Here is a 12,337-nt window from a genome sequence, read left to right as displayed (position 1 = left end):
GAAGTGTTCCCTGTGGAGACATTGTCCTAGAATAGCTACCACCAGCAGTTTCACTTTACATAGGCTCACAGCTTTGTGTTTGTGTTGCCTGCTACATTTTAAAGCCTCATTAGTCAAAAGCCAAATTTTGCTACCAGAAGCAGCATAGGCTTCGAGTGCATGGCAGTCTCTACAGCTTCAGTCTCATCCTAGGCTCCTGAAGCCCAGAGCTGCAAGTAGTGATGGCTGGGACTTGTCAGTCCCGTCTGCCCACTTGATAGAACCTCTTGTTCACTGCTCTGTAAAGGGGCAGGAAGGAGTAGCGGTTGTTGAAGCAATTGTAACTTAGCAACATGCTCACCTTCTTGGTAGGGGAATCCTCAGCAGGGTCATTCTCTTTGCTTAGGAGGAAATTTGCCATCTCCATCTGCATGGTGCTGCGTTTGGGAATGTAGCGATCCCCCCCGGCCTTTGTGGGGTAGCTTTGAATTTTGGATCCAGATTTACCTGCATTCACATATGAAAAGATTGTCTTACAGCTATTTAAAAGCCTGCATTAGAGCTTTCACGGGAGCAAACCCAACACTCTTCCACATCACACCCACCAGACAAGTAGGACTCTGAGGTCTCACGCCACACAGTCACAACTAACTTATATTTTCCTCCCTGCCACCAAGTTGGTTAGGGACAGTGTGGTGCAACTCCTTGGGTCTAGTGCAACAATTCCAGAGTCCAGAGATAAGGGGAAGATACAAAAGCGCTCACAGGATGTAAAGCTGTCAGCTGACAGTCCTGCCCACACTCGTCCTAGCATACAGCTGTGCCAGCAAGGCTCAGCTGGGCAAACAGCAGCTCGCCAGCCCCAGTGCTCAGAGCTCTGCCCCTCATGCTGGCAAGGAGGTGGGTGGCTGTCAGGAGCACAGCCCACCTCCTCCTGCCTGAGCAGCAGCCGGTAGGGCAGCGTGGCAGGGAGCCCAGAGCCCCATGGCTACGGACAAGCAGCCTGGGCGAGGCTCCCGCACTCAACCTCTGCCGCCGGTGGCCGGCGCTCACCGGCTGTCGTGGACGGCGTCTTGCTGGAGCTGTGGGAGCGATTGCCCGGCTTCACGGGCCACACGCCGACGGGGCTGGGCCCGGGGCCGCTCTCCTTGGCCTTGCGCTGCCATGGCGCAGGCGGCGCGGTCGGGATCAGCGTGTCCAGCTTCAGCAGCCCGTGCAGGTCCGCCTCCAACAGGAACTGCGCCGTGGTCCTGCGGGCGGGCGGGGTTAGCCGTGCCCAGCGGCCGGGCTGAGCCTGCTCCGACAGCCCCGCCGGCCTCCCCCCACCGGACCGTGCAAGCGCTGCGGCCGCTCCTGCCCGCCAACGCACACCCCCACTCTCCCCAGCCGCTCCTCGGGACACTCCGTCAGCCGATACGCCCTCCCTCCCTCCGCTCCTCGGGGGTCCTTGATCAGCCGGCACCTCTTCCAGCCGCTCTTTGGGGCTCCCTCCGATAAGCAACATTCTCCCTTCCCCTGCCCGCCTCACCACAGCCTCCCCGCTCGGGACTGCGCCTGCAGGCCGCCTCTCCGGCCCTGTGGCACGCTCACCTCCGCGGCGCCGCCGCCGCTCGCCCGCCCCGCAGCATTTCAAACGGCGGGCGGACGGGGCCCCGCTGGGCCGCTTCACACCCAACGGCCGCGCACTGCCCGGCGACGGCCGCGCGACGCAACGCGATTGGCTGAGCCGCGGGACGGGGCGGAGCGCTCCGCGCATGAAGTGAGGGGGCGGGAGCGGAGGCGGGACCAGGTCTTGCTAAGGCGGGGCGATCCGCGCCGGGGGCGCGGCGCCGCAGGAGGGACCAGGCGGGGGCTCGGGGGGAACAGGAGTTTATGGCGGGGTGGGGGCGGTCGTGGCTGCCCGCGGCTCCCAGCCGCTCATGAGCAGGTAGGACTGGTTGGCCATGTCGGTGCTGGACAGGCGGCCCCCAGAGTGCTCCGGCGGCGGGCCGGGCAGCACCTCCAGCAGGCAGGGCAGGACGGTCTCCTCCGGCGGCTGCTTTTCGAAGGCATGGCCTGGGGCGACATGGAGTGGACGGGGTAGGGGCTGCCCTTCGAGCTGCCCCTGGGAGCAGCTGAGTCGCCCTGCCCACCCACTGGCCTGGCCGTGCTTGCTGCTTTCCTGGAGGAAGCTGCCCAGAGCACGGTGCAGCTCAGGAACGGGCGGCCGGAGTTTCGGCTTCATGTTGCTGGGTACGCAGGAAGGGGCATCGAATTTACCCTCAGACTTGAGGTGCCCTAATGCCCCATGCAAGGTGCCCAGGCTTGGTGCTGGACCCCCCCGCCTGCCCCCGGCACAGCCCTTACCTGTAGAGGGAGGGGAAGGTGCAACACAGCCCCAGGAGCGCTGCTGAGAAGAGCAGCGGCACCACCGTAACACTGGGGCTGAGCCAGCCTGCATCGGCGGAGGAATGCCGGAACTGTAGCCTTTCCCAGAGCCACCATCTCTGAGCCCCTCGCAGCCCCCTGCCCCGTGCCCCCCTCCCCATTTCCAGCACTGTCTGCCTCTTGCCCTCAGCCGTGAGGCTTCTGCGGCCGCAGCCTCCAGCCCTGCCCCTTACCCGCATCGGCCACGGCATCAACCACAACGGGTTTGGTCCCGGCGCTCCAGCTGCCCGGGTACCACGGCCCGCTGGGCTGGGCCCGCACCTGCGCGGGGTAGCGGGAGCCTGGCCGCAGGTCCAGGACCTCTTTCCTCGCTGCTCGCGGAACCTGCAGGACCTGCGGGGCAGAGCCGAGGCGGAGGCATGGCTGCTGTGGGCTGGCACCAAGGGGCGGATCCCGCTTGGCCCGACCCCGCGCCTGCCGTGTGTCAGCAGCGGAGGGGGCAGCGCTGCTCGGGGTTCCCTGGGCAGGCCTTGCCTTCCAGTCATGGCTTTTCTCCATGGCATAGCGGACCTGGTAGTCCAGCTGCTCTGCAGGTAGCTCCAGGGGCGGCAGCCACTGCACGCTCAGCCGGCCCTGCGACACTGTTGCCTGCACAAGCTGTGGGGCATCTGTGAGCACTGCTGGTGTTGGGGATAGGCATTCGTCGCTCCTGTGAAACGGGACATGGGACACTGTGTCCCCTGTGAGCCAAGCAGGGGCTGCGGTGGCACTGGGACTCACCAGCCTGGTGCAGCCAAAAGGGCTCCTTGAAGTAGCTGAGTGTGGGCAGCATGTGGGTCCTGGTGACATTCACCAGGACAGAGATGGCACTGCCAGCCTTGGGCTGGAAAGTGCAGGCATAGGTGCCCTGTGCCCCCCTGCTTACCTCCTCGCACTGTTGCCATGCATCTTCCCTGTGGGAGGAGTGGGGAGCCAGTCAGTCTCACCAAAGCAAACCCACAGCCAGCATTCCTCCTGCTCTTCCCCAGGAAAGCTACTGCTGCTTGTAGTTGGAGGTGCAATGTGGTGAGGGGGTATGAGATTGGTGGTGGAAGGGCAGGACAGAGCAGGGCATGGGCAAGGGGCCCAGTGTGGGATATTGGGACACAGCAGGACCAGTGGTCTCTGGGATGTGCCTGCATGGGTGCCACCTGCCTGCCATGCCCCTTACCTTGTGCCAGCCCCGCTCAGAGGTGGCCGGTAGAGGAGCTGGTGGGAGCTGTGGGGCTCTGCAGGGTCCCAGCTCCACTCGCAGCGCTCGTGCCGCAGGTAAGGGGTTCTGCAGCACAGCCCGATGTCTCCTGGGCAGGGAGAGCCAGGACAGGGAGGGGGCTGCTTCCCCTTGGCCCCCCAAAACTTGGGAGTTACACCTTGCTACAACAGGACCCCCACCCCAGCAGCCCCAGGCGTGGGTGTCTCCCTGCTGTTGCTGCCAGCACCCTGCAGAGGGGATGGCTGCTCACCGGAGGAGTGGGGGGTCTCTGCAGCCAGAGCCTGTGACCAGGGCCCCCAGACGCCGTCCATGGAGGTACCGTCGGGCTTGCTGCACAGCTGGATGTGGTGCCTCACCCCTGGCTCCAGGCCCCAGAGCACCACCCAAGTGTTGGCCTGGACCAGCCTCTGCAGGAGAGGGGCCAAGCTGAGGAGCAACTGCAGGCTCCAAAGGCCCCTGCCCATCCCTGACACCTCCAAGGACCTGTCCCAGTGCTGCTCATTTCAGAGGGTGCTGCCTTGGGGGAGAGAAAAATCAATCTTCTGCCTTTCAGGGAGCTGAACGAGAAGGGACTCTTCACCATCCAACACCTGGCTGGGTCCCATTCAGAGGTCCTGCTTTGAAGCCTCCGTCAGGTTTGCTTGGCAGTTACCAGCGAGGTGAGAACATTGTTCTGAATTGTCCCCTATACTTCATACACGGTGTGTAGAGTAGGTATGTGCTTGTGCTGGAAAAGAAATGAAATTTAGCAAAATATTTAATTATAGTGAGTTGTGTGTGAACTGGTTTGTTAAAAAGTAGTTTTGTAGCCGTTGAAAAGTGTGTTGAGTTTTGTGTGTGTAACCTAGCAGGTAGTCTTAGGGATTTAATAAATAATTAAACTAGTGCAGGAAAGTAAGAATGCTAACGTGTCTGGAGGCAGCATACAATGCTCTTAGAATAAGATAAGCAGAGGATTAATGATCTTGTTTGTGAACCAAGGAATGTATCACAAGGGGTCTGTGACCAGGCAAGGGGAACGGGGAAACTGTTTCTTGGAGACTTTGTTATGAACCGCATGTATAAGAGGGAAGCGCCCACACGTGAATTTGGGGGCTCGGATTTTGGGACGTGAGTCCCCCAGTTCCCCGGGCCCTTATTAAAGCACCCACAAAACTTATCCGAGTTTTGTGTCATCTATCAATCGGGCAACAGTTTTCTGGCGACCGCGGCAGGACTCCAAGGGCTGCTGGGGCGGTTCGCGTCCCGATCCACTCCAAGCCGGCACCGAGCACTTCTCGGGGAGTAATCGGTCGTACCCGACACCCCGTGCCTGTTGGACAATTGCCAAGGTGAGCCCGAAGGTGCTTTATATTGGAAAAAGGTGATAATTGGATTTGGATTTGGTGGTTGGTAAAAAAGCCTAGGCTCCGGCCATAAGACGTCTAAGGACGCAGGGCCGGAACTCACCTCCTGTTTGTTTTAGGGAAGGACGGCGAGAAGGTATATTGGTTTAAGGTATATTGGTTTATTGGGATTAATAGTGGAATTAAAGGTTGTCATATGATGTCTTTTAAAACTTTTAAAACCTTAGTGCAAGCCAATGGTAAAATACCTGGAAATACACCATTAGGTTGTATATTGAAACGGTGGAAAAGTGAGGGGTATTATCAAGAATTGGATAAAAGCAAAATGATAGATTATTGTAATCATTGGTGGCCTGAATATGAGATTGGGGAAGTGGGATGGCCGGTGAATGGTACACTGGAATTGGGGATAATGGAATCTTTGATGCAATTTTTAAGGAGAAATGAGAAATGGGATGAAATACCATATTTGGATTTGTTTTTCGTTTTATATCGGAAAGAGGAATGGCAAAAGGAATGCGGTATTTTTGTTTTAGAAGTGAATGATGAAAGGGAGTGTGTGGGATGTAAAGAAAGAAAGGAGCGTAATTTGTATCCTTCAGTCAAGGAAGATTTGTCTTATTGTATAGCACCTCCGAGGGTTCCGGTTGCTCCTAATGTGCCCCCTGCTCCCTCTGCGGATATAGCTATAAAAACGGGATCTAGTGAGAGTGATAGTGATGGTGGTGATTTAGAAAAGAATGAGAGTGTTAAAGGAACTCTGTTAGCAGGGCGGACTCACAAGGGAAGGAAGGGGCAGAAGGGGCCACAGTTAATTGCGCCGTTAAGGGAAGCTGTGGGACCACAGGGAGAAAGGATACTTATAAAGGTGCCTTTCTCCCCCGGGGATTTGGTAATATGGAAGCAATCAGCGGGGAGTTATCGGGAGGATCCTGAAAGGGTGGCAAGGGTGGTTAAAATGGTAATAAAGACTCAGAATCCGGACTGGAATGATTTACAGGTATTATTAGATACTATAATGGATTCCACGGAAAAGGAAATGGTTATTAGAGCCACTAGAGAAAAGGCTCGTGAGGAGATTCGGTTGAGACAACTAAATGAGACAGTTGATGAATTGGTACCAAGTGAGGAACCTAAGTGGGACCCAAACTCTACGGGAGGAATAAGGGCGATATCAGGAATTGTTGGTGGAAGGAATTAGGACAGGAATACCTAAGACTATGAACTGGTCTAACTTGTATTCGGTCAAGCAGGACAAGAATGAGTCTCCGTCTGCCTTTTTAGAACGATTAAAAGACATGGCTCGGAAGTTTACTAATTTAGATGTAGAGGATCAATCAGGAAAACTTCAATTGGCCTTGTTGTTTATGGGGGCAATCACAAGAGGATATTAGGAAAAAGTTACTAAAGCTGGAAGGAGAGGATACTAGAAGTTTGGATAAAATGCTGGAGGTAGCGTGGAAGGTATACAACAACAGGGAAAAAGAAACTGCAAAAAGACAACAAGCTAGTATTCTGGCTGTAATGCAACAGACAGGGGCAGGAGGAAGACCCATTAGGGGTCGAGGTCGGGGAGGAACTAATCGTGGACAGAGGGGGGTTGCCAAGAGGTCGGGGAGGATTTGGGTTTGCACCTAACATGGGGAGGTTGGATCCAAACCAGTGTGCGTTTTGCCGACAATTGGGACACTGGAAAAATGAATGCCCGGTTAGAGGAGGTATGGGCATGGGAAACATGGGATTAAGGACAGGTCCAATGGGGAATGCTCCTGTGGGAGGATTCACAGGAGGACCAGCAGAAGTCGCTCAAGCACTAGTTTTGGGAAACTATCAGAATCAAAGCTGACTAGAAAAGGATTTAAGGGTAGTTTTAGAAATAGATGGAAAGGATCAAGAATTTATGGTAGACACTGGAGCTACTTATTCTGTACTCAATAGACAATTGGGACCTTTGAGTGACACAACGGTACAGGTGGTGGGGGCAACAGGGAAGCTAGAGGAACAACCATTTTTACAACCTTTAAATCTTAGGTTTGGGGGGAAGGAATTAGATCACCAATTTTTGTATATGCCAAACTGCCCCACACCCCTTCTTGGCAGAGACCTGTTGTCCCGACTTAATGCGAAAATAATATTTGAAGGGGGAAGGGTGAAATTGGAAATACCTGAGGAACAAATAGCAGGCATTTTTGTAATCAAGGAAGTGGATGCCTCTCCTATTCCAGAAGAAATTGAGCAGGCTGTAGTACCCTGGGTATGGGAGTCAGGGGTCCCCGGAAAATCTAAAGCTGCGCAGCCAGTAAAGGTGGAGCTAAAGGAAGGGGCCCGACCAGTGAGGATAAAGCAATACCCCTTGAAGCTTGAGGCAAGGAGGGGAGTAGCCCCGTTAATTAAACAATTTTTGGCTCAAGGAATATTACAGGAATGTGAATCGGAGTATAATACTCCAATTTTTCCAGTAAAGAAACCTAATGGTAAGTACCGTTTGGTACAGGACTTAAGGGCTATTAATGAAATAGTGAAAGACATACATCCAGTTGTTGCTAGTCCTTATACCTTGTTAACATCTGTATCGGAGGAGTTTAAATGGTTCTCAGTGATTGACCTTAAAGATGCCTTCTTCTGCATCCCACTGGCAGTAGAGAGTAGGAAATATTTTGCCTTCGAGTGGGAGAGTCCTGATTTTGGGAGAAAGAAGCAGCTTATGTGGACGAGACTCCCACAGGGATTTAAATGCTCCCCTACTATTTTTGGAAACCAACTGGCCAAGGAGCTGGAGGAATGGAAGATAACCCAGGTAACAATATCCCCATCCTTGTATGTAGTCCTGCAGTACGTGGACGACATTTTTCTGGCTACTAAGGAAAGGGAAATGTGCGTGGAATTAACAATTAAATTACTCAACATGCTTGGCCAAGCAGGGTATCAGGTTTCTAAGGAAAAAGCTCAATTGGTCAAAAATAGCGTTATTTACCTCGGTTGTGAGATCACACAAGGGCAGAGACATTTGGGAGTAAACCGAATAGAGGCAATATGTGCTATTCCTTTGCCTCGTAACCATCAGGAATTGAGATCTTGTCTAGGAATGGTGGGATGGTGTCGACTGTGGATCATGAATTTCGGTCTCCTAGCCAAGCCACTATATGAGGCCTTGAAGCAGCATCGGTTGGAGTGGACGACACAGCAAAAGAAGGCCTTCCAGGAATTGAAGCAGGCACTAAAGGAGGCCCCAGCCCTAGGACTCCCTGACCTGACCAAGGAATTCCAGTTGTACGTGAATGAGAGGCAAAAACTGGCATTGGGGGTCCTCACCCAGAAGGTGGGATCCTGGAAGAGGCCAGTGGGATACTTCTCTAAACAACTGGATTCGCAGACCCGACCTAAAGGATGAACCATTGGAAGAACCTGAATGGGAACTATACACTGATGGATCCAGTTTTGTCGAGAATGGGACTCGCTATGCCGGGTATGCAGTGGTAACATTGGATCAGGTAATAGAGGCAAGGGCTTTGTTACCTGGAACTTCGGCCCAGAAGGCAGAGGTGATTGGACTCACCAGAGCCCTGTATTTGAGCAAGGACAAAAGGGTTAATATCTGGACAGATTCTAAATATGCCTTTGGTGTGGTTCATGTACATGGGGCATTATGGAAGGAAAGGGGGCTTTTGAATTCACAGGGAACCAACATCAAGCACCGGGAAGAAGTGCTACAGCTACTGGATGCGATACACAGTCCCAAAGCAGTTGCAATAATGCATGTTAGAGGACATCAGACTGCGGAAGGAGACGTTTACAGAGGAAATCGATTTGCTGATGTTACAGCACACAAGTGACACGGGAAGTATGGACTCAAATGGCATTGGTACCGGTAAGAACAAATCCGGCTACCCCATACCTGAATCAGGAGCCCAAATATTCAATAGAAGATGGAAAACTAATAAACTTGCTAGGGGCACAGAAGAATCAACTTGGGTGGTACATTACACCAATGGGACAAATAGTGGTACCTACCCGCATAATGAAATTTATTTTGGAATCAGAACATAACAAATGTCATTGGGGGGCAGAGGTATTGGTAAAATTTTTGAAGAATGAGATAATCTCTAATCAGATGTTAACAATGGCAAAAAGAGTTAATGCAATGTGCCCGGTATGTTTGAAAAATAATCCAGTAGTTAGGAGACAAATACAAATGGGAAAGTTGCAAGTTGGGCCACAACCAGGAGATTACTGGCAAGTTGATTTTTCTGAATTGCCTAGGGCACAGGGATACAGATACTTGTTAGTGTACGTATGTACATTCTCAGGGTGGCCGGAAGCTTTTCCATGTAGAACTAATCAGGCTAAGGAGGTGGTAAAAACCTTGTTAAAAGAAATAATACCAAGATTTGGAGTACCTTTAGGATTGTCATCAGATAGGGGTCCGCATTTTATAGCCGGGGTAGTGCAGGAATTAGCACGAATGTTAGATATAACCTGGAATTTGCATACCCCCTGGAGACCTCAGTCTAGTGGGCAGGTGGAAAGGATGAATCAAACCCTGAAAGGACAAATCAAAAAGATTTGCCAGGAAGCTAAACTGCACTGGCCTCAAGCTTTGCCTTTGGCCCTACTCAGGATTCGAATTAAACCAAGGGAAAAGGTAGGCGTAAGTCCATATGAGATATTATATGGCAAACCATATCATGCAACTGTATTAAAAGGGGAGGTACATGTGAGTGGGGACCAGGCGATTGCAGAGTATGTTATGTCACTTAATAGAATTCTTTAAGAAATACGTTACAGTGAAATAGACCGCTCACGCTGGAGAATTCTGTCCACGACATCCAGCCTGGGGACCAGGTGTACGTCAAGAAGTGGATCACGGATTCGCTACGGGAATCATGGAGCGGACCCCACCAGGTGATGATGACGACCTACACGGCGGTGAAGGTCCAGGGGATGGATGCTTGGATCCATTACACCAGGGTAAAGAAGGCACCGTTCCAGTGGGAAACCCAGATAGTGTCTCCAACCCGGATGATCTTCCGCGCAAAGCCGCCTTCTTAATTATATTACTGCTAGTGATCATGAGACTATTACCCGTTCAAGGGTCTACTCTAGTACAGGTTGAAGAAACAAAGGTTACAGTCATGGAAGGGATGGATGTTCAATTAACTTGTGTTATCTTTGACAGCCAGAAAGTTGAGGCCGGTGAAGTTATTGCAATATGGCAACGGGGGGCTGAAAGAAGCCGAGGCAAGATAGGAGTCGGTTGGGATCAGGATAAACAACAAGGAAACACGGTACTGAATCTTACCAAGGTAACCACAAACGATACGGGAGAATATACATGCTTGGTCAAAATACGGGATAGTTTTGATTACAAAAGAGTGAGTATGAGGGTTTTGCCATGGACAGGGGATCGTGCTGAAAACATAAAGGTTAATCCAGTATCAATGGCAGTGGACATGTGAGATGGGCCACCTCTCAGAATAAATTGTTCCTTCCTAGTAAGATCAAGATATCAAAGGAACCTTTGGGTCAAATGGTAGAAGCAAAATAGGGAACTGACCTGGGACAGAATAGAGGACGGGACCAGTTGGTGGGAGAAGGAAGGCAAAGGTTGTGGGTGGTCGAGTGTCACTAATCCTAGAATAGGAAATGCATGGTGGAGGCATGACAGAATGATGTTATCCTTACAGAGACACGGTAGAAGGAGTAGACGAGAGGTTAATGATACAATAGAATGCAATACTGAGCAGGAAAACTTAGTGGTAGGATTAATCAGAGATTTTGGGAGCATGCAGAATGTGACTAAAATAACAGCTTGCCTGCCCTTACCACAGGCTGCAGGTGAACCAATTCCCTGGGGAATAATACCAGTAACCAAAATGCCTGAAACATTCAAGAATGTTTCATGGTCCTGCCAGTCAGTTCCCAAACCAGTAGATGTATGGAGAGATTTGTGTATGACCATTCGGGCTATGACTAGAGAGGAATGTGAAAAGAATTCCAATCATTATGGTTGGATTCAAAATACCAGGAGGTGTTTAATTGCAACCCCAATAGATGAGCCATGCAATACAGTACGAATAAGAACGAAATCCCAACGAAATGAGATGAGTTGTCAGAATGTCACACAGAATTTTGACACCTGGAATAGTTGGAAGACATTATGGGGACCTAGTGTTTTGGAACACTATAATTACCTTGGGGAAGTACAATGGTGCATCCAATGGTCAGGACTAAAGAATCAGTCACGTCATAGGGCCCTTCTCACGTCTACATCTTCCCCAGAGTTCAGACCGCAGAAAGAGGATTGGAATTGTACTGAGGTTTTTACATGTGATACACCGGAAGACCGAATTGGATTGGTACCGGTGAAAATGGCATTAAAGTGGGGATGCGAGTGTAGGGGGTATGATCACACGGTTAGCAGAGAGTCCATGGATGGACCTATAGATTGCAGATCTACTACTGTGCATAGCCCTGGAAATTTAGTCTGGGTGTTGGGACACGGACAGTGGACCACACATTTACCTCTAGATGGATCAGTAACACAAATCACCCTAGGGCTTCCCACATTGTGTCCATACTGGAAACAGAATAGATTGATCCAAAGGAAAGGACTCAGAAAGAGGGAAGAATCCCTAGAGGAGCAGTGGCATGAACCTGGCTCAGGAGTGCAATTTGGATGGATATTGGAGTCATTATTCCCTCCGGTAGCGACATATCGAAACAGGGAAATGCTCAACAATTTGTTAGGACAGACAGAAAGTTTGGCAGCAGCTACTAAGAAGGGATTTAAAGATCTAAATTTGCAATTGCAAGCTACATCAAGAATGACCCTACAAAACAGAATGGCATTGGATTTGCTACTGTTAAAAGAGCATGGAGTTTGTGGTTACCTGAGTAGGAGAATAGATCATTGCTGTGTACACATTCCAAATGTTACACTTGAAGTTGAGAAAGATATTTCTCAACTGGCAGAACTGGAAACAAAACCCAAGGAAATTGAAAAGGAAGCACAGCATAATTGGATAGGAGCAGTATTTGATTCTTTGGGGCTTCACCTGTCTGGCTGGATTACGTCTGCTATACAATATGTACTAATGTTTTTAGTATTTCTAGTGACTATATGGATTGTATATAGATGCCTCTTAGGTGTGATCGAAAAGGAAAAGAGGCGATCTCTCCGGTTGCTGAAGGCGATGACCCGCGGGCGGCAGAATGAGGAACACTCCCCACCTCGTTATGAAGATGTTACTGTTGATTGAGCATCCTTGCAGCAGGACTGAAGGATGCTCAAAAGGGGGGAAATGTTGGAAAAGAAATGAAATTTAGCAAAATATTTAATTATAGTGAGTTGTGTGTGAACTGGTTTGTTAAAAAGTAGTTTTGTAGCCGTTGA

General features: G+C 51.0%; 1 protein-coding gene across 1 annotated transcript; it reads right to left on the bottom strand.

Moving 5' to 3' along the window:
* Positions 1-1,849: 1,849 nt before the first annotated feature.
* On the bottom strand, positions 1,850-7,791 carry LOC131567055 (thrombopoietin receptor-like). The gene is made up of 9 exons (XM_058818526.1): positions 7,738-7,791; positions 3,849-4,005; positions 3,557-3,686; positions 3,127-3,299; positions 2,881-3,023; positions 2,580-2,739; positions 2,326-2,413; positions 2,116-2,207; positions 1,850-2,034 (listed from the first exon to the last, which is right to left on the bottom strand). Exons 1-9 carry the CDS (start codon positions 7,789-7,791, stop codon positions 1,850-1,852), a joined length of 1,182 nt encoding a protein of 393 aa, XP_058674509.1.
* Positions 7,792-12,337: the final 4,546 nt, after the last annotated feature.

This window comes from Ammospiza caudacuta, chromosome 22 (genome assembly GCF_027887145.1).
Source record: "Ammospiza caudacuta isolate bAmmCau1 chromosome 22, bAmmCau1.pri, whole genome shotgun sequence".
Taxonomy (NCBI): Eukaryota; Metazoa; Chordata; class Aves; order Passeriformes; family Passerellidae; genus Ammospiza; species Ammospiza caudacuta.
Note: the sequence above shows the minus strand (reverse complement) of the source record. Positions and strands in the feature narration are given on the sequence as shown.